General features: G+C 40.6%; 1 protein-coding gene across 1 annotated transcript in view; it reads left to right on the plus strand.

Moving 5' to 3' along the window:
• ADAMTSL1 (ADAMTS like 1) overlaps window positions 1–27775 on the plus strand; it is a 936829-nt gene that overhangs the window by 890548 nt on the left and 18506 nt on the right. The window contains exons 25-27 of the mRNA XM_088018750.1: window positions 10997–11209; window positions 12814–12994; window positions 16100–16307. Coding sequence (XP_087874876.1) covers window positions 10997–11209; window positions 12814–12994; window positions 16100–16307 — 602 coding nt within the window. The remainder of the gene's footprint in view (window positions 1–10996; window positions 11210–12813; window positions 12995–16099; window positions 16308–27775) is intronic.

Below are 27775 nucleotides of genomic sequence, written 5' to 3' on the forward strand. Positions count from 1 at the left end.
TGTGGACATTGCTGCTATAAACATCGGGATGCACGTACCCCTTCAGATCCCTTCTTTTGTATCTTTGTGGTAAATACCCAGTAGTGCAATTGCTGGATCATATGGTAGCTCTGTTTTCAACTGTTTGAGGAACCTCCGTACTGTTTTCCAGAGTGGTTGTACCAGCTTGCATTCCCACCAACAGTATAGGATGGTTCCCCTTTCTCCGCATCCCCGCCAACGTCTGTCCTTTCCTGACTTGTTAATTTTAGCCATTCTGACTGGTGTGAGGTGGTATCTCATTGAGGTTTTGATTTGGATTTCCCTGATGCCGAGCGATGTTGAGCACTTTTTCATGTGTCTGTTGGCCATTTGGATGTCTTCTTTGGAAAAATGTCTGTTCCTGTCTTCTGCCCATTTCTTGATTGGATTATTAGTTCTTTGGGTGTTGAGTTTGATAAGTTCTTTATAGATTTGGATACTAGCCCTTTATCTGATATGTCATTTGCAAATATTTTCTCCCATTCTTTCGGTTGCCTTTTGGTTTTGTTGACTTTCTTTTGCTGTGCAAAAGCTTTTTATCTTGATGAGGTCCCAAGAGTTCATTTTTGCCCTTGCTTCCGTTCCCTTTGGCAATGTTTCTAGGAAGAAGTTGCTGCGGCTGAGGTCGAAGAAGTTGCTGCCTGTGTTCTCCTTTAGGATTTTGATGCAATCCTGTCTCACATTTAGGTCTTTCAACCATTTGGAGTCCCTTTTTGTGTGTGGTGTAAGGAAATGGTCCAGTTTCATTCTTCTGCACGTGGCTGTCCAATTTTCCCAACACCATTTGTTGAAGAGACTGTCTTTTTTCCTTTGGACATTCTTTCCTGCTTTGTCAAAGGAGAGTTGACCATAGAGTTGAGGGTCCATTTCTGGGCTCTCGATTCTGTTCTGTTGATCTAGGTGTCTGTTTTTGTGCCAGTACCATACTGTCTTGATGATGACAGCTTTGTAATAGAGCTGGAAGTCCGGAATTGTGATGCCGCCAGCTTTGCTTTTCTTTTTCAACATTCCTCTGGCTATTCGGGGTCTTTTCTGGTTCCATACAAATTTTAGGATTATTTGTTCCATTTCTTTGAAATAAGTGGAAGGTATTCTGATAAGGATTGCATTGAATGTGTAGATTGCTCTAGGTAGCATTGACATCTTCACAATATTTGTTCTTCCAATCCATGAGCATGGAACGTTTTTCCATTTCTTTGTGTCTTCCTCAATTTCTTCCATGAGTAATTTATAGTTTTCTGAGTACAGATCCTTTGCCTATTTCGTTAGATTTATTCCTAGGTATCTTGTGGTTTGGGGTGCAATTGTAAATGGGATCGACTCCTTAATTTCTCTCTTCTGTCTTGTTGGTGTATAGGAATGCCACTGATTTCTGCACATTGATTTTATATCCTGGCACTTTACTGAATTCCTGTATGAGTTCTAGCAGTTTTGGGGTGGAGTCTTTGGGGTTTTCCACATAAAGTATCATATCATCTGCAGAGAGTGAGAGTTTGACTTCTTCTTTGCCGATTTGGATGCCTTTGATTTCTTTTTGTTGTCTGATTGCTGTGGCTAGGACTTCTAATACTATGTTGAATAGCAGTGGTGAGAGTGGACATCCCTGCCACGTTCCTGACCTTAGGTGGAAAGCTCTCAGCTTTTCCCCATTGAGAATGATATTAGCTGTAGGTTTTTCATAGATGGCTTTTATGATATTGAGGTATGTACCCTCTCTCCCTATAGTCTGAAGAGTTTTGGTCAAGAAAGGATGCTGTACTTTGTCAAATGCTTTTTCTGCGTCTATGGAGAGGATCATATGATTCGTGTTCTTTCTTTTGTTAATATATTGTATCACGTTGATTGATTTGCGGATGTTGAACCAACCTTGCAGCCCAGGGATAAATCCCACTTGGTTGTGGTGAATAATCCTTTTAATGTACTGTTGGATCCTATTGGCTAGTATTTTGGTGAGAATTTTTGCATCCAGGTTCATCAAGGATATTGGTCTGTAATTCTCCTTTTTGATGGGGTCTTTGTCTGGTTTGGGGATCAAGGTAATGGTGGCCTCATAAAATGAGTTTGGAAGTTTTCCTTCCATTTCTATTTTTTGGAACAGTTTCAGGAGAATAGGTATTAATTCTTCTTGAAATGTTTGGTAGAATTCCCCTGGGAAGCCATCTGGCCCTGGGCTTTTGTTTGTTGGGAGATTTTTGATGACTGCTTCAATTTCCTTAGTGGTTATAGGTCTGTCATGTTTTCTATTTTCTTCCTGGTTCAATTTTGGTAGTTGATACTCTCTAGGAATGCATCCATTTCTTCCAGGTTATCTAACTTACTGGCATAGAGTTGCTCATAATATGTTCTTACAGTTGTTTGTATTTCTTTGGTGTTGGTTGTGATCTCTCCTCTTTCATTCATGATTTTGTTGATTTGGGTCCTTTCTCTTTTCTTTTTGATAAGTCTGGCCAGGGGTTTATCAATCTTGTTAATTCTTTCAAAGAACCAGCTCCTAGTTTCGTTGATCTGTTCTACTCTTCTTTTGGTTTCTCTTTCATTGATTTCTGCTCTGATCTTTATTATTTCTCTTCTCCTGCTGAGTTTAGGCTTTATTTGCTGCTTTTTCTCTAGCTCCTTTAGGTGCAGGGTTAGGTTGTGTATTTGAGACCTTTCTTGTTTCTTGAGAAAGGCTTGTATTGCTATATACTTTCCTCTCAGGACTGCCTTTGCTGCATCCCAAAGATTTTGAACAGTTGTGTTTTCATTTTCATTGGTTTCCAAGAATTTTTTTAATTCTTCTTTAATTTCCTGGTTAACCCATTCATTCTTTAGTAGGATGCTCTTTAGCCTCCATGTATTTGAGTTCTTTCCGACTTTCCTCTTGTGATTGAGTTCTAGTTTCAAAGCATTGTGCTCTGAAAATATGCAGGGAATGATCCCAATCTTTTGGTACTGGTTGAGACCTGACTTGTGACCTAGGATGTGATCAATTCTGGAGAATGTTCCATGGGCACTTGAGAAGAATGTGTATTCCGTTGCTTTGGGATGGAATGTTCTGAATATGTCCGTGAAGTCCATTTGGTCCAGTGTGTCATTTAAAGTCTTTATTTCCTTGTTCATCTTTTGCTTAGATGATCTGTCCCCCACTATTACTGTATGGTTGTTGATGTGTTTCTTTGCTTTTGTTATTAATCGCCTTATATAATTGGCTGCTCCCACGTTAGGGGCATAGATATTTACAATTGTTAGATGTTCTTGTTGGATAGACCCTTTACATAGGATATAGTGTTGTTCCTCATCTCTTATTACAGTCTTTGGTTTAAAATCTAATTTGTCTGATATAAGGATTGCCACCACAGCTTTCTTTTGGTGTCCATTAGCATGGTAAATGGTTTTCCACCCCTTCACTTTCAATCTGAGGGTGTCTTTGGGTCTAAAATGAGTCTCTTGCAGACAGCATATCGATGGGTCTTATTTTTTAATCCAATCTGGTAGCCTGTGTCTTTTGATTGGGGCATTTAGCCCATTTACATTCAGAGTAACTATTGAAAAGATATGAATTTAGTGCCATTGTATTACCTGTAAGGTGACTGTTACTGTATATTGTCTGTGTTCCTTTCTGGTCTATGTTGCTTTTAGGCTCTCTCTTTGCTTAGAGGACCCTTTCAATATTTTTTGTAGGGCTGGTTTCCTGTTTGCAAATTCCTTTAGTGTTTGTTTGTCCTGGAAGCTTTTTATCTCTCCTTCTATTTTCAGTGACAGCCTAGTTGGATATAGTATTCTTGGCTGCATATTTTTCTCGTTTAGTGTTCTGAAGATATCATGCCAGTCCTTTCTGGCCTGCCAGGTCTCTGTGGATAGTTCTATTGCCAATCTAATGTTTCTACCATAATAGGTTACATATCTCTTGTCCTGAGCTGCTTTCAGGATTTTCTCTTTGTCTCTGAGGCTCGTAAGTTTTACTATTAGATGTCGGGGTGTTGACCTATTCTTATTGATTTTGAGAGGGGTTCTCTGTGCCTTCTGGATTTTGATGCCTGTTTCCTTCCCCACATTAGGGAAGTTCTCTGCTATAATTTGCTCCAATATACCTTCTGCCCCTCTCTCTCTTTCTTCTTCTTCTTTGGGATCCGAATTATTCTAATGTTGTTTCATCTTATCGTATCGCTTATCTCTCGAATTCTGCCCTCGTGATCCAGTAGTTGTTTCTCTTTTTCTCAGCTTCTTTATTTTCCATCATTTGGTCTTCTATATCACTAATTCTCTCTTCTGCCCATTTATCCTAGCAGTTAGTGCCCCCATTTTTTATTGCACCTCATGAATAGCCTTTTTGATTTCGACTTGGTTGGATTTTAGTTCTTTTATTTCTCCAGAAAGGGTTTCTCTGATAATTCCATGCTTTTTTCAAGCCCAGCTAGTATCTTTAAAATCATGATTCTGAACTCTAGGTCCGACATTTTACTAATGTCCGTTTTGAGTAGGTCCCTGGCAGATGGTACTACCTCTTGTTCTTTTTGTTGAGGTGATTTTTCCATCTTGTCATTTTGTCCAGAGGAGAACAGATGAATGAGAGAACAAAATGCTAACAGGATAACAACGTCCCCAGAAAATATACTCTAAACAAATCAGAAAAGACCTGAAACCAGGTGAAAGGAGAGGGAAAGAAAGAAAAAAGAAAGAGAAAAAAAAGAAAAAGATCAAACAAAAACAGAACAAAACAAATAAAACAGCATATGATCAAATATGATCAGACTAGTGCATAGATCAGTGCCACACACTAGATTTTGGGTGTATTTTGGTCTGTTAGAAGAAAGTGTCTCCTAAAATTTTAAAGAAAGAAAGACTTATATATGTACAAAATAAGGGTTGATACAATGAAGGGATGGAATATGACTGTAAAGATGAAAATTATAAAAAATTTTAAAAGAGGAATTGGTAATGTGCTTGAAAAAAGAAAGAAGAGGATTAAAAAAAAGAAAGAAAAAAAATGGGGAGAGAATTTGACCAGGCAGGAGACTAGAACAAAGCCATATACTAGAGATTTAGGGTATATTTTGATATGTTAGAAGAAACTGTATCTCAAAATTTTAAAGAAAGAACATCTTATATATATTTGCCAAAAATAAGGGTAACTACTATGAAGGGATAGGATATGACTCTAAAAATGAAGAATAAAAAAAATTTTTTAAAAAGGGATTGATAAGATGTTGACTGAAAAAGGGAAAAAGAAATATTCAAAAAAAAAGTTTAAAAAAATTAACTTTGAAAGACTAATGAATCATGGTAAAAAAGCCATGAATTCTTTATGCAGTATTCCCCGAGCACTGGCGTTCCGCCATTCTCATTGATCGGTAAACTTGGTCTTGGCTGGCTGTTCTTGCTGATCTTCTGGAGGAAGGGTCTGTTGCCGTAGTTCCCAGATATCTTTGCTGGAGGAGGAACTGCCCCGCCCTTGGCCAGGTCCGGGCTAAGCAATCTGCTCAGGTTTGCTCTCGGGAGCTTTTGTTCCCTGCAAGCTTTCCGTACAGCTTTGGAGGATGAGAGTGAAAATGGTGGCCTCCCAATCTGCGCCGCGGAGGAGACAAGAACTCGGGGCCCCACTCCTCAGTGTGCCCCCAGAGAAAAGCAGTCAGTCACTCCCGTGTCCCCGGTCTTCAGTCGCACTCCGTGCTCACCCGGCCTGTGACCGAGCATTTCTATCTCTGGCACCCGACCCCGTGTGGAGTCTCCAAACCTAGCAGATCCCTGTGGTGTGCTCCCGCGCCCCTCCTCCAGGGAAGGAAGGGGAGTCTCCCCAGACCTGCCACTTGTTGGGTCCCTGCGGGAGGAGCAGTGGCCCAACTGGGCCGCGGATCACAGTTTATGTCAACCCCGAGCTGAGAGCCTGGGCCTCGGCTCCGTCTCTGCAGCCAGCTTCCCCGCTCTGATACCCAGGAGCTCTGCTGCACTCAGGCATTCCCGATCTTTCTGTGACCCCGAGGGTCCTGAGACCACACTGTCCCGTGAGGGTTCCACCCCCCGCTTAGCCACTGCAGCGACGTCCCTCAGCGGAGCCAACTTCTAAAAGTTCCGATTTTGTGCTCCGCGGCTCTATCACTTGCCAGAAGCGGCCGACGGGGGCCCCCTCCCCCGCCGTCTATCCTCCCGAATATCACCTCGGATTCACTTCTCTGCACGTCCTACCTTCCAGTAAGTGGTCGCTTTTCTGTTCAGAGAGTTGTTGCTATTCTTCTCTTTGACCTCCTGTTGAGTTCGTAGGTGTTCAGAATGGTTTGATCCCTATTCAGCTGAATTCCTGAGACCAAACGAAATCCAGGTCTCCTACTCCTCCGCCATCTTGCTCTGCCGTCCCCCGATATAGCTTTCCATTTATGTTTTAATTTTTTTAGCAACATTTTGTAGTTTCCAGTGTACATGTTTTTTCATCTCCTTGGTTAAATTTATTCTTAAGTATTTTTTTGATACTGTTATAAATGGAATTGTTTTCTTAATTTCTCTTTCAGATTATTAGTGTAACATCTGACTCATTTCATTGGCCAAAGTAGTTACATGGCCAAACCCCAAATCAGGAGGTAGGAAATTAGAGCCCACCCATCATCAAAGGCCACTGCAAAGTTACATGGCAAAATGAGTCAATGCAGGGAGGAATGAAGAACGGGGTTCTGTACCAATGATATCCCATAAAGAACTTCTTACAGTCAATTTTAGCATTATTTTTCCAGGGCCCTTCAAAATAGTCTGCTCCAAGCACTTCAACCAAACAATTACTGTGAAAATGTTAAATAAAAGGGGGGGAGGGGGGACAAAAGGAATGAGCAAAGGAAGGGGATAACAAGATGCCTGGGTAAACTGCTGGTGCCCAGCTGAACAAGTAGCAGGTATGGAAGAAAGAACACAAGGCAAGGAATCAGAAGGCCTGTCACTTGATCTTAGGAAAGCATCTTAACATCTCTGGGCCTCAGTTTCCTCCTCTGGCATTAGGCTAGACAATCTCTAAGGACCTTATCTGTGTTAACCCCGCATCCTATACAAATTCTAACAGTGTTTCCCCCAGAATAGAAAACAAGCCAACATTGGAAAATTCCTTCTCTTACAGATCCATAGGCACACACATCCATGCAGATAGCCATTCTTTTGTCTCACAGATCTCATCATTTTCTGCCTTACATCTCAGTTTTATTAGTGTGCTTTGTTTTTTATCCAATACCAGCTAGAATCTCCGTGCGAGAGGGAAGATAGTCCTATCTTATCTAGCCCAGAACAGTAGGCACAAAGTCAATATTTTTTAACTGAATTGAGGGAAAGCCACCACTGTCTTTAATTTTGAATGATTTATCATGTGTTTTAAACTTCTATATATTGACAGGATCATATGGTTCTTATTCTTCCTTTTACTAATATGGTGTATCACATTGATTGATTAGCAAATATTGAACCACCCTTGCATCCCAGAAATAAATCCTACTTGATCGTGGTGAATAATTCTTTTAATGTACTGTTGAATTCAATCTGCTAGTATTTTGTTGAGAATTTTTGCATCCGTGTTCATCAAGGATATTGACCTGTAATTCTCCTTTTTAGTGGAATCTTTGTCTGGTTTTGTAATCAAGGTAATGCTGTCTTCATAGAATACAGCAACCTTTCCTGATAAAAACCCTCAACAAAGTAGGGATAGATAGAACATACCTCAACATCATAAAGACCATATATGAAAGACCCAGCTAGTATCATCCTCCTGAGAGCCTTTCCCCTATGGTCAGGAACAAGACAAGAATGTCCACTCCTACCATTACTATTTCACAGAGTAAGGGAACACTTAACCTCAGCAATCAGACAACAAAAAGAAATAAAAATCATCCAAATTGGCAAAGAAGAAGTCAAACTTTCACTGTCTAAAGATGACATGACACTCTATGTAGAAAACCCAAAAGACTCCACCAAAAAATTGTTGGAGCTCATACATAAATTCAGCAAAGTCATAGGATATAAAATAAGGGGGGGAAATCGGAGGGGGAGATGAATCATGAGAGACTATGGACTCTGAGAAACAAACTGAGGGTTCTAGAGGGGAGGGGGTGGGGGAATGGGTTAGCCCGGTGATGGGTATTAAAGATGGCACATTCTGCATGAAGCACTGGATGTTATACACAAACAATGAATCATGGAACAGTACATCAAAAACTAATGATGTAATGTATGGTGATTAACATAACATAATAAAAAAAATCAGTGTGCAGAAATCTGTTCCATTTTTATATACCAATAACAAAGCAGAAAAAGAAATCAAGGAATTGATCCCATTTGCAATTGCACCAAAAATAATAATATACCTAAGAGTAATCTAACTAAAGGAGTAAAAGATCTAATGATGTACTATATGTTGGCTAATTGAATTTAACTAATAAAAAGAAAGATGCATTCTAAGAAAAAAAAGTAAAAGATCTATACACTGAAAACTATAGAACACATAGGAAAGAAATTGAAAAGGACACAAAGAAAGGGAAAGCAGTCCATGCTCATGGATCAGAAGAACATTGTTAAAATGGCTATACTACCCAAAGCAATCTACACATTTAATGCAATCCCCATCAAAATACCACCAGCATTTTTCACAGAGCTAGAACAAACAGTCCTAAAATTTGTATGGAACCACAAAAGATCCCAAATAGCCAAAGCAATTCTGAAAAACGAAAACAAAACTGGAGGCCTCATGATTCTGGATTTCAAATATATTACAAAGCTGTAGTCATCAAGACAGCATGGTACTGACACAAAAACAGACACACAGATCAATGGAACAGAATAGAGAACCCAGAAATGGGCCCACAACTATATGTTCAACTAATCTTCTACAAAGCAGGAAAGAATATCCAATAGAAAAAAAGAGTCTCTTCAACAAATGGTGTCGGGAAAACTGGACAGCAACATGCAGAAGAATGAAGCTAGACCACTTTCTTATACCATACACAAAAATAAATTCAAAATGGATGAAAGACCTTAATGTGAGACAGGAAACCATCAAAATCCTAAAGGAGAACAAAGACAGAAACTTCTTTGACCTTATCCATAGCAATTTCTTACTAGACAAGTCACCACAGGTAAGGGAAACAAAAGCAAAATGAGCTATTGGGACTTCCTCAAGATAATAAGCATCTGCACAGCAAAGGAAACAACAAAACTAAAAGACAACCTACAGAATGGGAGAAAATATTTGCAAACAACATATCTGATAAAGGGTTAGTATCCAAAATCTACAAAGAACTTCTCAAACTCAACACCCAAAAAATAAATAACACAGTTAAGAAATGGGCAGAAGACATGAATAGACACTTTTCCAAAAAGACATCCACATAGCTACCAGATACAACACTCATCATCAGGGAAATACAAATCAAAACCACTCTGAGATATCATCTTACACCTGTCAGGATGGCTAAAATTACAACACAAGAAACAACAGATGTTGACAAGGATGCAGAGAAAGGGGAGCCCTCTTGCACTGTTGGTGGGAATGCAAACTGGTGCAGCCACTGTAGAGAATTTCCTCAAAATGTTAAAAATAGAACTACCCTATGATCCATCAATTGCACTACTTACTAGGTATTTACCCAAAGGATACAAAAATACAGATTCGAAGGGATACATGCACCCCAGTGTTCACAGCAGCATTATCAACAATAGCCAAACTACGGAGAGAGTCCAAATGTCCATCCACTGATGAATGGGTAAAGAAGAGGTGGTACACACACACACACACACACACACACACACACACACACACAATGGAATATTACTCAGCCATTAAAAAGAATGAAATCATGCCATTTACAACGACATGGATGAGCTAGAGTGTATTATGCTAAGTGAAATCAGTCAGAGAAAGATACTATAGGATCTCACTCAGATGTGGAATTTAATAAAGAAAACAGATGAACATATGGGAAGGGAGAAAAGAAAAGGAGAGAGGGAAACAAGCTAAAAGGCATTCCTAATGATAGAGAACAAACAGGGTTGATGGAGGGAGGTGGGTGGTCCATGGGCTAGATGGGTGATGGACATTAAGGAGGGCAGTTGTGATGATGAGCACCGAGTGTTGTATGTAAGTGATGAATGACTGAATTCTACTCCTGAAACCAATATTGCACTGTATGTTAACTACCTAAAATTTAAATTAAAAAAAAGTAAAAAATAAAAAGTAAACTTCCAAATAAATTATCTGTGAAAGCTAAGTTGTTGAGGATACAACAGCAAATTCAGCAAGTACTCTGAATTTAAAGAAAATTAGTTTTTTCTTACAACTGCAATCAGTTTACTTTAATAATTCTCTGCTACAAACCTTGGGTAGACACAATACCTAAGTTTAATATTTTAGAATTTTAATGTATCAAAGTATGTTCCGTGACTACATAGATAGGTACATGTCCAATGCAGGCTTGGTAAGAGTTGTTAGAAGGCCAAGGTTCTTGACTGACAGAAAAATGAAATCAGTGTTTACCATTGTTTTCCTAGATTCTGTTGAAAAATTTTGGCTTGAAAACCACATACACAGTAAAACAGTGGCAAAGATTAGACTTTGACCACTTAAAATTTGATTCTTAACTATTACTATATAGCATTTTTTTCCAACTCACTGCATTTGAAGTGATTTCTTTAGTATAAAATAAGTATAGGAACTAATTAACTTGGAAAATGTTCAATGAGTGAATATTAATTGCTTCATTTCTTTAAAAGTTCGTACAAGGACATAGAAACAGGCACTTTGTGTACTCCAAGAATTTTTCCTTAATTGAATGAATATTGGTCACCTTCCCAGAATTCCTGAGTAGAAACATCTATTGGCCTGGAAATGGCACGAATAAGAAAAATGCCATCGGTAGGGAGACTACACCGTATGTGTGGCTTCTAAGCCACAGAGACACTAAAACAACTCGTCAGATATATATCCCCATTTCACTTTATTAATGGCTTCTCTCTCTCTCTCTTCCTCTCCTTCTAGGCTGTCCCATCAAAGGTCACCCTACCCCCAATATCACCTGGTTCCATGGTGATAAGCCAGTCACCACTGTCCCAGGACTGACACATCATATCTTGGCAGCTGGACAGATTCTTCAGGTTGCAAATCTTAGTGGCGGGTCTCAAGGGGAATTCAGCTGCCTTGCTCAGAATGAGGCAGGAATGCTTGTGCAGAAGGCCTCTTTAGTGATCCAAGGTAAGAAACCCTTCAGGCTTTGGAGCCAGGCTTAGTTCTTGAATAAGAAAGTCCACCTGAGAATCTAATTCTCTAGTAAAACAAAGTGATTTCTGATCTCAGTGGCTCATAGAGCATGAAAATCAAAGCGGAACCATGTCTCCATACAATGAGGCCCTTCAGAAGAGCCGCCAGGCTCCATCCCAGCAGAATCTGGAAAAGTCAGTGGGCCCTTCTGCTTCATCATGTTGCTGCCGCTAAGGACCGAGGAAACATGATGATATAGCAAAGCCAAGAATTTATGCTTGCTTAACTAATAAGAATCACACATTCACATACACACACACACACACACACCTACATGCATGCAAGCACACGCATGCATGCGTGCAAAGTAGCCTGTTAAACTAATGCAAGTTTTCTCTGTTGGTTTGGTTAAAAAAAAAAAAAAAAATACCTCTTGATCCGAACTGCTTGGCAATTGCCTTCTCTCCTGGAGAGTCAGGCTGGTGCCAGTACCTACTTATCGTGCTAAAGAGTCTTCAGCTGCAGTCATGTGCTAAGCGTTTTGCCGGCATTCTCTGTGGTTTGTGCATTAACCTTCCGGGAACACAGGCAGGACAGAAAGCCCTTGGGAGAGGCCTGGCTTTAGCTACACCAAGAAAAGATCGTGAATGAACCCAAAACAGTGGGAAACAAACCCAAACTGGGCCTTGTTATAGAAACTGAGTGAGGCTTTCAAGTTTTCCTTAGGCTATTTCTACCTGTGGCCCATGGGTGACTATTTTTAGGGAAAACAAAATTCTATTTCATGCATTCTAAAATGGGGGATTCTGCGGGAAGGGAGAGAATTTTGTGCCACTGTAGCACACGAGGGGGGAGCAAATGGGTTTTCCCCCTTAAACATCCTCCCCTGCCATTTGGCTTTCTGGACAGGAAAGTAAATGTTCCATTTTCTTGCCAACCCGCCATTCTCTGCTGAAAACCAGAAGCCAGTGCCTATCTGCAAGATTTGTAATATACAACCTTGCAAATGAGCACTCACAGTTTACCAGCCCACAGTTATTTTTAACAGCTTTCCTCCCAGTGAGTCCCAGACCCCCAAACAGAAAATCCACAGAAATTGAATTTCTTCCTGACGTCATTGTCACATGTAAATGAGTGCTCTCTGGGTAGGCTGTTTTTTCGGTGACATTTCCAAAGTTCAGCTCAAATGTGCACGTACAAATGTGACTGTTAAGTATCTCCAATATTTTTGTATCTCTTTGTTGAAAAAGAAAGTCACTTTCTGGTGACCCACTAGGAAGAAAAAGTACTTTGGAAGTGCATTTAGAAATAAGGACTACAGCCACTGGTTAAGTACGCTGTATGTGCCAGTCACCAGGCTCTGCCCTTTGCTTTCATGATATCCAGTCCTCACAGTAACTTTGCAAGGTAGGGGTCTTGTACTCACTTCATGGATAAGCCAACTGAGGCTCCTAGACACCATGCCACTTGGCTACCTAAGTTGGGAAGGGAGCCCACTGAAGGACAGAGTGTTATTCTCTAGAGCTCTTCGTGCCCACAGAGCATGGGCACTAATGCATGCAAGCCTCTTTTCACCTCTGATTCTCTTCCTGTGACAGATTACTGGTGGTCTGTGGACAGACTGGCAGCCTGCTCAGCCTCCTGTGGTAACAGGGGCATTCAGCAGCCCCGCCTGAGGTGTCTCTTGAACAGCACAGAGGTCAACCCCACTCACTGTGCAGGGAAGGTGCGCCCTGCTGTGCAGCCCGTCGCCTGCAACCGGAGAGACTGTCCTTCTCGGTGAGTGTGGCAGGCACTGGCTCAGGCCTCCCGACCCCCACGCTGGGCCCTGACTTTTAGTCAAGTCGGTGGCTAGCCTCTGTCCAGTACTGCGTAGGGAGAGACAGGGAATGCGGGCAAGGGGGCCTGCCATCCAAGGCACTGTTCTTTTCTATAGGCCCCGACTTGCCAGGCCTCTCCACCCTGCAGAAAATATCCCTCAGAATGGGCCTCCTCCCTCGGCAGTTTGTTCCCTCACCACTCAGCGGGCTGGGGACTGCCTGGGGCATCCCAAGTGCCTGAGAAGGTCTGTTCAGGGAGCAGGAACATCCCAGGCCCTAGCCAGAGCTCACTGACATCCTGCAATAAGAAATTTGCTCCCTAGGGGTGCCTGGGTGACTCAGTCATTGGGTGTCTGCCTTCAGCTTCAATCATGATCCCAGGATCCTGGGATCGAGTCCTGCATCGGGCTCCCCGCTCAGTGGGGAGCCTGCTTCTCCCTCTCCCTCTCCCTGCTGCTCTCCCTACTTGTGCTCTCTCTCTCTCTCTCTGTGTCAAATAAATAAATCTTTAAGAAAAAGAAAAAAGAAAGGAAAGGGAAGGAAGGAAGAAGAGAGAGAGAGAGGAAGGAAGGAAGGAAGGAAGGAAACTCTCTAGTTTGCTAGTAAAAGGGTAACTGTGTTTGCAGTTAAGGTGTTGAGGGGATAGGGGTTACTGGCCTCGACCGCAGCTCCTCCCTTTCTTCTAACTTCAGAAACCATGCTAATGGGTACTCTAGTTTAGGTGAGGAAATCTTACCCTCTTCTTTTCTTCGAAGGGGGTTGCATCCTGAGGAAGTCAAAACAAATCTTCATTTTCTATAGTTGCCTCCATGTTGGATATACGTTCTCTGCCTCTGGCCCCAGAATGACACCCACCGTCTCTGCTCCTTACAGCTTTGAGAAGCCCACAGAGCACCCTTCCCTCAGTTTGTAGGCAGTCGCTAAAGGGATAATGGATGGGCTCAGAGGTGGCACCAGCATGGCATCCTGAGCCTGGGGGGACTTGGCTGGGCCTCACGATGCCCCCTTCCTACCTGTCTGTGGGACTTTCATGCACTGCTCAGGCACCCGCTTTGTGTTTTGCCAGCTGAGTCACAAGGAGCAGCTGAAACCAGGAGAGACTCAATGAAATATGAAACATGCTCATTAATATCAGCAGTTTGACTTGCTGACGGGAAGGTTTCCATGGGAATGATTAATGTCCTTTTATACCCTTCCTGAACTGTAACATAGCCATACCTCGCCTTTCTCAAACCCCCCACCCCAGCTCCTGAAAAATTGCTGAAATGTATATTTGGAAATAAAAGTTGATTGAAATGCAGGCCTGACATTCACCGGGGATATAAGGGGCTGGAAGACTGCCCTCACCAAGCTATTTGAAATGAAGACCAAGTTTCGGACGTGCCAAGGACTTTTTGATTTGCTGCGGTGATGGTCAGAGTCAATCAGGCTCATTTACTTCTGCAGATGAAATAATGGCCATGTCGGCTTGGGTTTCAGTGCCCCCAGGAGCTTTACACCACCTCGTGCCTGCTTCCTAAGTGGCTCTGCTCCTGGGGGTTGGAGATCTGCACACAGTCATCTCTCTCCAGGGCCAATGGATCAGGGGGGGTTCCATCAAACTAAATAAGTCACAGATCCAGATTCAAAAGGAATTTGCTCCCTGTCTCTGCTACTTGCCTCTCCTTTGACTGGTTTCCCTGCCAGGCTTCTCGGGCACCTCAGCAGCCTTCTCTGAACACAAACAAGGATCGTCCTGGTTGTCTCTGAACAGGGCTGGGGAGTCCTCCTTTGACCCAAGTGACCGTTCCCGCCATTTCATTTAGATAAACTTTGTCTCAGGCATTAAAACCCAAGAATGGTCTTTTTCCCTAGATTGAATAAGATGGCTGGAACACCCCAAGGCTTTTCTGTTTCCCCCAAACTGTCCCCCTTTCCCCTTCTCTTTGAGAACTAGCCCACAGTGCAAACATTCACACAGAGCCCCTATGGGTTTGTATCTGGACCAAGGATTCCAGCGTGTTCCCCAAATTCCAGCTTGGCTTTATGAGAGAAGACATTTGTGCAGTCCTGCTCAGTCTCACTTCTGACGATCCAAATTGTAGCCAGAACCTAACATTCTGAGAAAGGACATTCTCCACATATGCAGCCCTCGAGGAGGTGTAAGGCCTATGCGCTGTGACTCATGGGAAACTACTCCACAAAGGCAGAATTCATTAAATGAATCCCATTTCTCAGGGATTCAACAAAATCCAGTGAGACATGGGTTAAGGAAGGTAGAAGAGAGAATGAGTACTAGCAGACAAAACACTGACTCAAGGGAGAGCCAGAGACACAGTTTGGATCTGACTTCCCTAGGAGACTGTCCCCCTTCTGCCATGCACTTGGACGGTTCAGGAAGTCCCAGAACCACAGTGCAGCATAACTAGCTAAAGGACTGTCTTCCCAGAGTGTTCCCTCCGCAGGCTCGCGGCTTTGGGGGCCAGTGTCACGAGTGAGACAAGTGATGTTCAGACCACTCTTTCAAGATGCACCTTTGCAGTCAGTTTCCAAAGGGTATTTGTTTTCTGTGGCTGCAAATTACCACAAACATGGTGGCTGAAAAGAATAGACATTTATTTTCTCACAGTTTGGAAGGCCAGAAATCCACAATCAAGATGTCAGCAGGGCTGCACCCCTTGCAACTTTCTCAAGCCTTGCCACCTTCTGTTGGCTCCAGGCATCCCTCAGCTCGTGGCCACATCACTCCAGCCTCTGCCTCGGTGGTAACACTGTCTCCTCCTGATAATCTCTCTTTCTCTTCTAAGGACATTTGTGAAGGCAGATAATGTAGGATAATCACATCTCAAAGTCCTTAATTATATCTGCAAAGCCCCTTTGTCCAAATATGGTAACGTTCCCAGCTTCTGGGGATCTGATGTAGATATCTTTTGGGGGACCATTTTCAGCCTTCCACTCCATGTCTACCATGCCCTGAGATTAGTAGCTGTGTGGTGAGAATAAGGGGATGTCCAGGCTCTTTTTCTGAGAATATATGACATCATTCCTCTGCCCAAGCCTGACCCTTTGCTCTTCCTCTCCCCAGGTGGATGGTGACCTCCTGGTCGGCCTGTACCCGGAGCTGTGGGGGAGGCGTCCAGACCCGCCGGGTGACCTGCCAGAAGCTGAAAGCCTCTGGGATCTCCACCCCTGTGTCCAATGATCTGTGTACACAGCTCGCCAAACGGCCAGTAGACACCCAGGCCTGTAACCAACAGCTCTGCGTGGAGTGGGCCTTCTCCAGCTGGGGCCAGGTGAGAGGATTTTATCTGAAAGATAAATCTAAAGGTGCCGACCCTGCTACAGTAGAAAGTAAAAGTCCACCACTGCCACATCTTCTGTGATGTCAGACCTTTCACATCCTGTCTGTCAATCAACTCACCTGCCCAGTGTCCTTCCAAAAGCTTAGAGTTTCTGATGCTTCTTCTCTAACACGAACATACATTCCCGCAGCCATTACACTTTCCCTATTGATTTCCCTCCCGACCAAGCTCATCCCTTTCTGAGATTATTAGCGAATCTTCAGCAACCCCTTCTTCAGACTCATTTTCTGTAAGGCCACCTCTTTCCACAGGCTATCCTATGGCTGATGATTTAAAGCTCTGATGAGATCCATCTGTGGGGTGCAGGGTTGTTTTGGGCCAGGGGTTCTCAAATGGGCTAGAAATTGGAGAAACTTCTTTAAAAGACCAATGTCCAGGCTGCATCTCCCTGAGATCCTAAGTCAGTTGCTCAGGGGTGGGATCGGAGCATGGGCAATTTTCGAAACTACACGGGAGATTCTGGTATGCAGCCAGCGTAGAGAACCACTCTTCGGAGCCAAGAAGAGTTGAAGCCTAGCTGGATCACTTTGAAACCACCAACTCCTTTCTCAATTCTCAGCCAGAGGATGGCCAAAAAAGTCCCAGGTTCGCTCAACACACAGCAGAAATGGGGGCACATAGGACCCCAGTAGGGATGGGGCCTCTTTTGGATATAGGAAGGAACCACAGGACTCTGTCCATTTGAAAAGGAAATTTTATGGTTACTTATGACTTAAAAAAATTTACACAGACTGAAGATTCTCTATGGGAAGAACAAACCTGAGCAATGATGGACACTATGCCATGACGGAAGCAGCCTCAGAAGGATGGGAGGTGCCAATAGTCACCATACCATTGATCTCACTTTATTTCTGGGCCGGTGGGACTGAGCACCAGTCAGGAATTTGCATTGTAACTAGAGGCCTAGGCTTTCCCCACTGCAGGTACATAGGCTGTTTAGAGAGAGAGAGAGTTTTCCTACTCATCTGACCCCTTCTCTGTTTTAGAATGTTGTTGGCACTAAAAAAACAATCCAGTGTGGTGCTTGGGGGAAGTGATGTAATGGCATATGCACGGTTCCCTTCAAAGTCTGTGTTCAGAACCTACTGGGGACCTACTTAGCATCTAAGAGCTGTCTGCCAGGGCTGATAATCAGCTAGTACCCACCCCACCAACGGTGTGGTGACATCTGTTGTTTGTCAGAGGCTGGCACTAATTGCTAGGCTAACCATTCTGATTGGTCAGGCATAGTTTGTGATTGGTTGGTTTCTGAAACATGCCATTAAGCTTGGCCTGCTGGGACAGCCCAAAACTACCACAAGGCTCTTAATTCTTTGTAACTGTACAAACTAATATGACGGAATGTCTTGGGCAGCAGGCAACTCGAAACATGTTGGAACTGGCTGTCTACATATTACTGCATTCATGTTCCTCCGTCCCCACCCCGAGGTGTGTTCTTTGAAAAACAGTCACTTGGAATTTCCCATTAAGTTAATATACTGTGGCCATCTCTAATGAAGATCAAATGTTATTTGGAGGAAATCTGGCCACAGAATTCACTTGCAATCCATAAGCCATTTGTGTCCCAGGTGAGTCCAGGGATAATGCTCAACACCAGCCAATCAACACACTCGGCCTGAGGCTCCTTTTTGGCACCTTTACCAAGCCCCCTCATTTCCAGTGACCTAATGTATGTGCTTCATAATCAAAGAGGCATGAGCTCCCTTTTGCTCTGATGCCTGGGGGATATCATCTTGCTCTTACCTGGAAAAGCCCACTTCTGCTAGCTTTCATTCTGCCCAAGGCAGCTCTGCTTCTAGGCCCTCAAGGCTTACTGGCAGTTTGTGAAATTACAATTAGGAACAGACCTAGCTTCACACGGGAGATGTTTCTGCATTGTATCATTGAGGTCACTAAAGGGGACATACATTGTGCACGTTGATCATTCTCAGTGATTACTTTTTCTAAAAGAGAGAAAAAAGGTCCTTCCCCCCTTTCTTGCCTTCAAACAACACTCTCATCCCCTTCTTTCTTCTAAAACCCTCTAGGCAAGTATGTCTCAAGCTTTAATGTGAATCACTTGTGGATCTTGTTAAAAATGCAAATTCTGATATGGCAGGTCTGGAGCAGAGCCTTAGTAATGAATTTTTTTATTGAGGTATAATTGACATATACCCATTATATTAATTTCAGGGGTATAACATGATTTGATATTTGTATACATTGCAAAATGATCACAATAAATCTAACATCCATCACCATACATACTTAGAAAAAAACTTTTTCTTGTGATTTTAAGATCGATTCTCAGCAACTTTAAGATATACAATACAGTATTGACTATAGTCACCATGCTGTACCTTGCATCTCCAGGACATGTTTATTTCATAACTGGAAGTTTGCACGTTTTGACCCTTTCCACATATTTCACCTACCCCCACCCCCCACCTCTGGCAACCAAGTCTATTCTCTGCATTTATTATGGTTTGCAGGGAGGGGTTGTTGTTGTTGTTTAAATTTCATATATGAAATTACACAGTATTTGTCTGTCTGCCTTATTTGACTTTTGTGCCCTCAAGGTCTATACATGTCATCACTAATGGAAAGATGTCATTCTTTTTTATGGCTAAATAATATTCCTGTGTGTGTGTGTACACACCACATTTCCTTTATCCATTCATCCACTGATGGATACTTAGGTTGTTCCATATCTTGACTGTTGTAAATAATGCTGCAATGAACATGAGGGTCATATATCCTTTCAAGTTAGTGTTTTCATTTTTTTTTAATCAATACCCAGAAATAGAATTGCTGGTTGATATGGTAGTGCTATTTTAAATTTTTGAGGAACCTACATACTGGTTTTTATAGTGGCTGCACCAATTTACATTCTCACCAGCAGTGCATAATGGTTCCCTTTTCTCCACATCCTCACCAACATTTATTTCTTGTCTTTTTGGTAGTGGCTATTCTAACAGGAATGAGGTGATATCCCATTGTGGTTTTGATTTGTATTTCACCGATGCTTGGTAACCTTGAGCACATTTTCATGCACCTGTTGACCATCTGTATGTCTTCTTGGGGAAAACGTCTCTTCAGATCCTCTGCCTTTTTAAAATTGCATTGTTTGGTTTTCTGCTATTGAGTTGTAAAAGTTCTTTATGTATTTTGGATATTAACCCCTTATATGATTTGCAAATAGCTTCTCCCATTCAGTAGGTTGCCTTCTCATTTTGTTGATGGTTTCCTTTGCCGGTGTAGTCCCACTTGTTTACTTTTGCTTATGATGCCTTTGCTTTTCCTGTCAGATTCAAAATATAATTGCCAAGAATGATGTCAAAGAGCTTACTGCCTATGTGTTCTTGGATTTCTGATTTCAAAAATTATGTTCAAGTCTTTAATCCATTTTGAGTGGAATTTTCCGTATGCTGTAAGAGCAGTCCAATTTCATTGTTTTGTATCTGGCTATCTAGTTTTCCCAGCACCATTTATTGAAGAGACTGTCCTTCCTCCCTTGTATATTCGTGGCTCCTTTGTCATAAATTAATTAACTATATATGTGTGGGTCTAATTCTGGGCTCTCTATTCTGTTCCATTGACCTGTGTGTCTGGTTTTATGCCAAACCATACTGTTTTGATTACTATAACTTTTTAATAGTTTGTAAGCAGGGAGCATGATGCCTCCAGCTTTTGTGTTCTCTCTCAAGATTGCTTTGGCTATTCGGGGTCTTTTGTGGTTACATAAACATTTTAAGATTAATTTTTCTATTTCTGTGAAAAATGTCATTGGAATTTTGACAGGAATTGCATTTAATGTGTAGATTGTTTTGAGTAGTATGAACATTTTAACAGTATTGATTCATCCAGTCCATGAACACAGAATGTCTACTTGCATCTTCTTCAGTTTCTTTCACTCATGTCATAGTTTTCAGTTTACAGGTCTTTTACCTCCTTGACTAAATTTATTCCAGATATTTCTTTTTGATACAATTATAAATGGGATTATTTTAATTTCTCTGAATTTGTTATTAGTCTAGAAATACAATAGACTTTTTTTATTGATTGCATATCCTACAATTTCACTGATTGGTTTGTTCTAAATGGTTTTGGGGGCTCTTTAAGGTTTTCTATATAAAATGTCATCTGCACGTATAGTGACAGTTTTACTTCTTCCTTTCTAATTTGGATGCCTTTTATTTCTTTCTCTTGACTAATTGCTCTGACTAGGACTGCCTATACTATATTGAGTAAAAGTAACAAAAGTGGGCATCCTTGTCTCGTTTCTGATCTTGGAGGAAAGGCATTCAGCTTTTCACCTTTGAATATGTTACCTATGGGCTTGTCATAGGAATTATTTTGTTGAGGTACATTCCCTCTATGCCTACTTTTTTTGCTATTTTATTTTTTATTATTCAAGTATAGTGACATACAATGTTATATTAGTTTCAGGTGTACAACATAGTGATCCCACAATTCTATACACTACTCAATGTTCACCACAATAAGTGCAGTCACCAGTTGTCACCATACATTACAATATTATTGATTGTATTCCTTTATGATGTACTTTTCATCTCCATGATTTGTGTTTTATAACTGAAAGTTTGTACTTCTTAATCCCTTTCATCTATTTTGCCCATCACCCCACTCACCTCCCCTTTGGCTATCAACAGTTCTCTGTATTTAAATGTCTGGCTTTTGTTTGGTTTGGTTTGTTTTTCAGATTCCACATTTAAGTCAAATCATATGCTATCTGTCTTTCTCTGTCTCACTTGTTTCACATAGCGTAATATCCTCTGTTATTTTTTATATTAACCCCTTATTGGATATATTATTTGCAAATGTCTTCTCCCATTCACTAGGTTGCCTTTTTGTTGATGGTTTCCTTGACTGTGCAAAAGCTTTTTATTTTGGTGTAACCTCAATCATTTATTTTTGCTTTCCTTTCTCTTGACTAAGGATACATATTTATAAATATCTTCCTAAGGTTGATGTCCAAGAGATTTATGCCTGTTTTCTTTAAGGAGTTTTATAGTTTCCAGTCTCAAATGTAGGCCTTTAATCCATTTTGAGTTAATTTTTGTGTATGATATAAGAAAGTGGCCCAGTTTCATTCTTTTGCAATTTCATTCCAAAAGTGGAAAAGCTGTCCACTTTTTCCAGCAGCCTTCATTGAAAAAAACATCTTTTCCCCCATTGTATATTGTTGTATCCTTTGTTGAAAATTGACCATATAGGTGTGGGTTTATTCCTAGCCTTTCTATCTGTTCCATTGATCTTTATGTCTACTTTTGTGCCAGTGCCATACTGCTTTGATTATTATAGCTTTGTAGCATATCTTAAAATCAGGAATTGTGATACCTCCAGCTTTGTTCTTCTCTCTCAAGATTGCTTTGGATATCCAATGTCTTTTTCGGTTCCATACAAATTTTAGGAATATTCTATTTTTTTGGAAAATGCTATTGATATTTTTATGGGGATTATATTTAATAGGTAGATTGCTTTGGGTACTATGGATATTTCAACAATATTCTCTCAATCTGTGAGCATAGTATACCTTTCCAGTTGTTATGTTATCTTCAGTTTCTTTCATCAAAGTCATAGTTTTTAGAGTACAGGTCTTAACTTCATTGGTTAAATTTATTCCTAGATTTTTTTTTTTTTGGTGAAATTGTAAATGGTATTGTTTTCTTAATTTTTCTTTCTGCTACTTTATCAGTGTATAGAAAAGCAACCAATTTCTGTGTATTAATTTTGTATCCTGAAACTTTATGAATTTATTCTAATAGTTTTTGGTAGCATCTTCAGGATTTTCTATAGATGGTATTATATGTCATCTGTGAAGAGTTTTCTTTCTTCTTTACCAATTTAGATTCCTTTTATTTCTTTTTCTTCTCTGATTGCTGCAGCTAAGCCTTCCAGTGCTAGGTTGAATAAAAGTGATGAGAGTGGACATCTTTGTCTTGTTCCTTATCTTAGAGGGAAAGCTTTCAGTTTTTCACCATCGAGGATGACGTTAACTGTGGGTTTTCCATACATGCCCTTTATTATGTTGAAGTACATTCCGTATGTTCCTTCTAAACCCACTTTGTTGAGAGTTTTTATTATGCATGGATATTGTATTTTGTGAAATGTTTTTCCTGCATCTATTGAGATTATCATAAGGTTTTGTGATGTATCACATTGGTGATTTGCAAATATTGAACGGCCCTTGCTTCTCTGGAATAAATCCCTCTCGACTGTGGTGAATGATCTTTTTTTTAATACAGTTTTAAATTTGGTTTCCTAATATTTTGAGCGTTTTTTTCATCTATGTTCCCCAGGAATGTTGGCCTGTAGTTTTCTTTTTTTGTACTGTCTTTTGTCTGGTTTTGGTGTCAGAGTAATGTTGGCCTTGTAGAATAAGTGTGAAAGCTTTCCTTTTTCTTCTAGTATGTTTTTAAATAATTTGAAAAGACTAGGTATTCTTTGAAGTTGGGTAGAATTTTTTTTGTTGAGAATTTTTGATTACCAGATTCAATTTCATTACTAGTAATTGGTCTGTTAAGATTTTATATTTCTTCCTGATATGGTTTTGGAAGACTATATTTTTGGGAATTTACCCATTTCTTCTAGGTTTGTTGGCATCTAATTTTTCATAGTATTCTCTTTATAATTCTTTGTATTTCTGTAGTGTCAGTTTCTCCATTTTTTCTAATTTTTAGTCCTTTTATTTCTTGATGACTCTGAGTAAAAGTTTATCATTTATCTTTTCAAAGAACCAGCTCTTGCTTTTGTTGATCTTTTCTTCTTTTTTTAAAAAATTTCCACTTATTTCCACTCTAATCCTTATTATATCCTTATTTCTACTAACTTTGGAAAAAGAACAAAGCCCAGTTTCCTTAGGTATAAGGTTAGATTGAGATTTTTCTTGTTTCTTATGATAGGCCTATATTACTATAAACTTTCTCTTAGAACTACATATTCTGTGTCCCAGAGATTTTGGACTATTGTGTTTCCATTTTCATTCACCTCCTTGATTGTTGTTTTATTTTTGTTTGATTTTCCTCTTTATTCATTGACCTAGTGGATGTTTAGTAGCATGTTGTTTAGCCTTCATGTCTTTGTTTTTCCATTTTTTTATTGTAATTGAATTCTAATTTCATGCCATTGTGATTGGAAAAGATGCTTGATAGGATTTGAATTTTATTAAACCTACAGAGACTTGTTTTGTGCCCTAACATATGATCTGTCCTAGAGAATGTTCCATGGGCACTTGAAAACAATGTATTCTTTTCTGTTTTTGTTTTTTACTTTAAATTTTTTATTGTTATGTTAATCACCATATATTACATCAGTTTTTGATATAGTGTTCCATGATTCATTGTTTATTCATAACACCCAGTGCTCCATGCAGAACGTGCCCTCTTTACTATCCATCACCAGGCTAACCCATCCCCCCACCCTCCTCCCCTCTAGAACCCTCAGTTTGTTTTTCAGAGTCCCTAAGTCTCTCATGCTTCATCTCACCCTCCAATTTCCCCCCCTTCATTCTTACCCTCCTGCTATCTTCTTTTTTTTTTCTTAACATATATTGCATTGTTTCAGAGGTACAGATCTGTGATTCAACAGTCCTGCACAATTCACAGACCTCACCATGGCACATACCCTCCCCAATTTCTATCACTCAGCCACCCCATCCCTCCCACCCCCCACCACTCCAGCAACCCTCAGTTTGTTTCCTGAGATTAAGAATTCCTCATATCTTTGAGGTCATATGATACATGTCTTTCTCTGATTGACTTATTTCACTCAGCATAACACCCTCCAGTTCCATCCACGTCGTTGCAAATGGCAAGATCTCATTCCTTTTGATGGCTGCATAATATTCCATTGTGTATATATACCACTTCTTCTTTAACCATTCATCTGTTGATGGACATCTTGGCTCTTTCCACAGTTAGGCTATTGTGGACATTGCTGCTATAAACATTGGGGTGCACATACCCCTTCGGATCCCTACATTTGTATCTTTGAGGTAAATACCCAGTAGTGCAATTGCTGGATCGTATGGTAGCTTTATTTTCAACTGTTTGAGGAACCTCCATACTGTTTTCCAGAGTGGTTGTACCAGCTTGCATTCCCACCAGCAGTGTAGGAGGGATTTCTCCGCATCCCCACCAACATCTGTCCTTTCCTGACTTGTTAATTTTAGCCATTCTGACTGGTGTGAGGTGGTATCTCATTGAGGTTTTGATTTGGATTTCCCTGATGCCGAGCGATGTTGACCACTTTTTCATGTGTCTGTTGGCCATTTGGATGTCTTCTTTGGAAAAATGTCTGTTCCTGTCTTCTGCCCATTTCTTGATTGGATTATTAGTTCTTTGGGTGTTGAGTTGGATAAGTTCTTTATAGATTTTGGATACTAGCCCTTTATCTGATAGGTCATTTGCAAATATCTTCTCCCATTCTGTCGCTTGTCCTTTGGTTTTGTGGACTGTTTCTTTTGCTGTGCAAAAGCTTTTTATCTTGATGAAATCCCAATAGTTCATTTTTGCCCTGGCTTCCCTTGCCTTTGGCGATGTTTCTAGGAAGAAGTTGCTGCAGCTGAGGTCGAAGAGGTTGCTGCCTGTGTTCTCCTTTATGATGTTGATGGACTCCTGTCTCTCATTTAGGTCTTTCAACCATTTGGAGTCTCTTTTTGTGTGTGGTGTAAGGAAATGGTCCAGTTTCATTCTTCTGCATGTGGCTGTCCAATTTTCCCAACACCATTTGTTGAAGAGACTGTCTTTTTTCTATTGGACATTCCTTCCTGCTTTGTCGAAGATGAGTTGACCATAGAGTTGAGGGTCCATTTCTGGGCTCTCGATTCTGTTCTGTTGATCTAGGTGTCTGTTTTTGTGCCAGTACCATACTGTCTTGATGATGACAGCTTTGTAATAGAGCTGGAAGTCCGGAATTGTGATGCCGCCAGCTTTGCTTTTCTTTTTCAACATTCCTCTGGCTATTCGGGGTCTTTTCTGGTTCCATACAAATTTTAGGATTATTTGTTCCATTTCGTTGAAAAAAGTGGATGGTATTTTGATGGGGATTGCACTGAATGTGTAGATTGCTCTAGGTAGCATTGACATCTTCACAATATTTGTTCTTCCAATCCATGAGCATGGAACGTTTTTCCATTTCTTTGTGTCTTCCTCAATTTCTTTCATGAGTATTTTATAGTTTTCTGAGTACAGATCCCTTGCCTCTTTGGTTAGATTTATTCCTAGGTATCTTATGGTTTTGGTTGCAATTGTAAATGGGATCGACTCCTTAATTTCTCTTTCTTCTGTCTTGTTGTTGGTGTATAGGAATGCCACTGATTTCTGTGCATTGACTTTATATCCTGCCACTTTACTGAATTCCTGTATGAGTTCTAGCAGTTTTGGGGTGGAGTCTTTGGGGTTTTCCACATAAAGTATCATATCATCTGCAGAGAGTGAGAGTTTGACTTCTTCTTTCCCGATTTGGATGCCTTTGATTTCTTTTTGTTGTCTGATTGCTGTGGCTAGAACTTCTAATACTATGTTGAATAGCAGTGGTGAGAGTGGACATCCCTACTGCGTTCCTGACCTTGGTGGGGAAAGCTCTCAGCTTTTCCCCATTGAAAATGATATTAGCTGTAGCTTTTTTATAGATGGCTTTTATGATATTGAGGTATGTACCCTCTCTCCCTATAGTCTGAAGAGTTTTGGTCAAGAAAGGATGCTGTACTTTGTCAAATGCTTTTTCTGCGTCTGTGGAGAGGATCATATGATTCTTGTTCTTTCTTTTGTTAATATATTATATCACATTGATTGATTTGTGGATGTTGAACCAACCTTGCAGCCCAGGGATAAATCCCACTTGGTCGTGGTGAATAATCCTTTTAATGTACTGTTGGATCCTATTGGCTGGTATTTTGGTGAGAATTTTGCATCCAGGTTCATCAAGGATATTGGTCTGTAATTCTCCTTTTTGATGGGGTCTTTGGTTTGGGGATCAAGGTAATGGTGGCCTCATAAAACGAGTTTGGAACTTTTCCTTCCATTTCTATTTTCTGGAACAGTGTGCTCTCTTCGGCAGCACATATACTAATATTTTCTGGAACAGTTTCAGAAGAATAGGTATTAATTCTTCTTGAAATGTTCGGTAGAATTCCCCTGGGAAGCCATCTGGCCCTGGGCTTTTGTTTGTTGGGAGATTTTTGATGACTGCTTCAATTGCCTTAGTGGTTATCGGTCTGATCAGGTTTTCTATTTCTTCCTGGTTCAGTTTTGGCAGTTTATACATCTCTAGGAATGCATCCATTTCTTCCAGATTATCTAATATGCTGGCATAGAGTTGCTCATAATATGTTCTTCTAATTGTATTTCTTTTGTGTTGGTTGTGATCTCTCCTCTTTCATTCATGATTTTGTTGATTTGAGTCATTTCTCTTTTCTTTTTGATAAGTCTGGCCAGGGGTTTATCAATCTTGTTAATTCTTTCAAAGAACCAGCTCCTAGTTTCATTGATCTGTTCTACTGTTCTTTTGGTTTCTATTTCATTGATTTCTGCTCTGATCTTTATTATTTCTCTTCTCCTGCTGGGTTTAGGCTTTATTTGCTGTTTTTTCTCTAGCTCCTTTAGGTGTAGGGTTAGGTTTTGTATTTGAGACCTTTCTTGTTTCTTGATAAAGGCTTGTATTGCTCTATACTTTCCTCTCAGGACAGCCTTTGCTGCATCCCAAAGATTTTGAACAGTTGTGTTTTCATTTTCATTGGTTTCCATGAATTTTTTTATTTCTTCTTTAATTTCCTGGTTGACCCATTCATTCTTTAGTAGGATGCTTTTTAGCCTCCATGTATTTGAGTTCTTTCCGACTTTCCTCTTGTGACTGAGTTCTAGTTTCAAAGCACTGTGGTCTGAAAATATGCAGGGAATGATCCCAATCTTTTGGTACTGGTTGAGACCTGACTTGTGACCTAGGATGTGATCTATTCTAGAGAATGTTCCATGGGCACTAGAGAAGAATGTGTATTCTGTTGCTTTGGGATGGAATATTCTGAATATGTCTGTGAAGTCCATTTGGTCCAGTGTGTCATTTAAAGTCTTTATATCCTTGTTGATCTTTTGCTTAGATGATCTGTCCATTTCAGTGAGGGGGGGTGTTAAAGTCCCCCACTATTATTGTATTCTTCTTGATGTGTTTCTTTACTTTTGTTATTAATTGCCTTATATAACTGGCTGCTCCCATGTTAGGGGCATAGATATTTACAATTGTTAGATCTTCTTGTTGGATAGACCCTTTAAGCAGGATATAGTGTCGTTCCTCATCTCTTACTACAGTCTTTGGTTTAAAATCTAATTTGTCTGATATAAGGATTGCCACCCCAGCTTTCTTTTGGTGTCCATTAGCATGGTAAATGGTTTTCCACCCCC

This window comes from Eumetopias jubatus, unplaced genomic scaffold (genome assembly GCF_037043125.1).
Source record: "Eumetopias jubatus isolate StellerSeaLion01/CBP00866 unplaced genomic scaffold, mEumJub1_p1.0 scaffold_15, whole genome shotgun sequence".
NCBI lineage: Eukaryota > Metazoa > Chordata > Mammalia > Carnivora > Otariidae > Eumetopias > Eumetopias jubatus.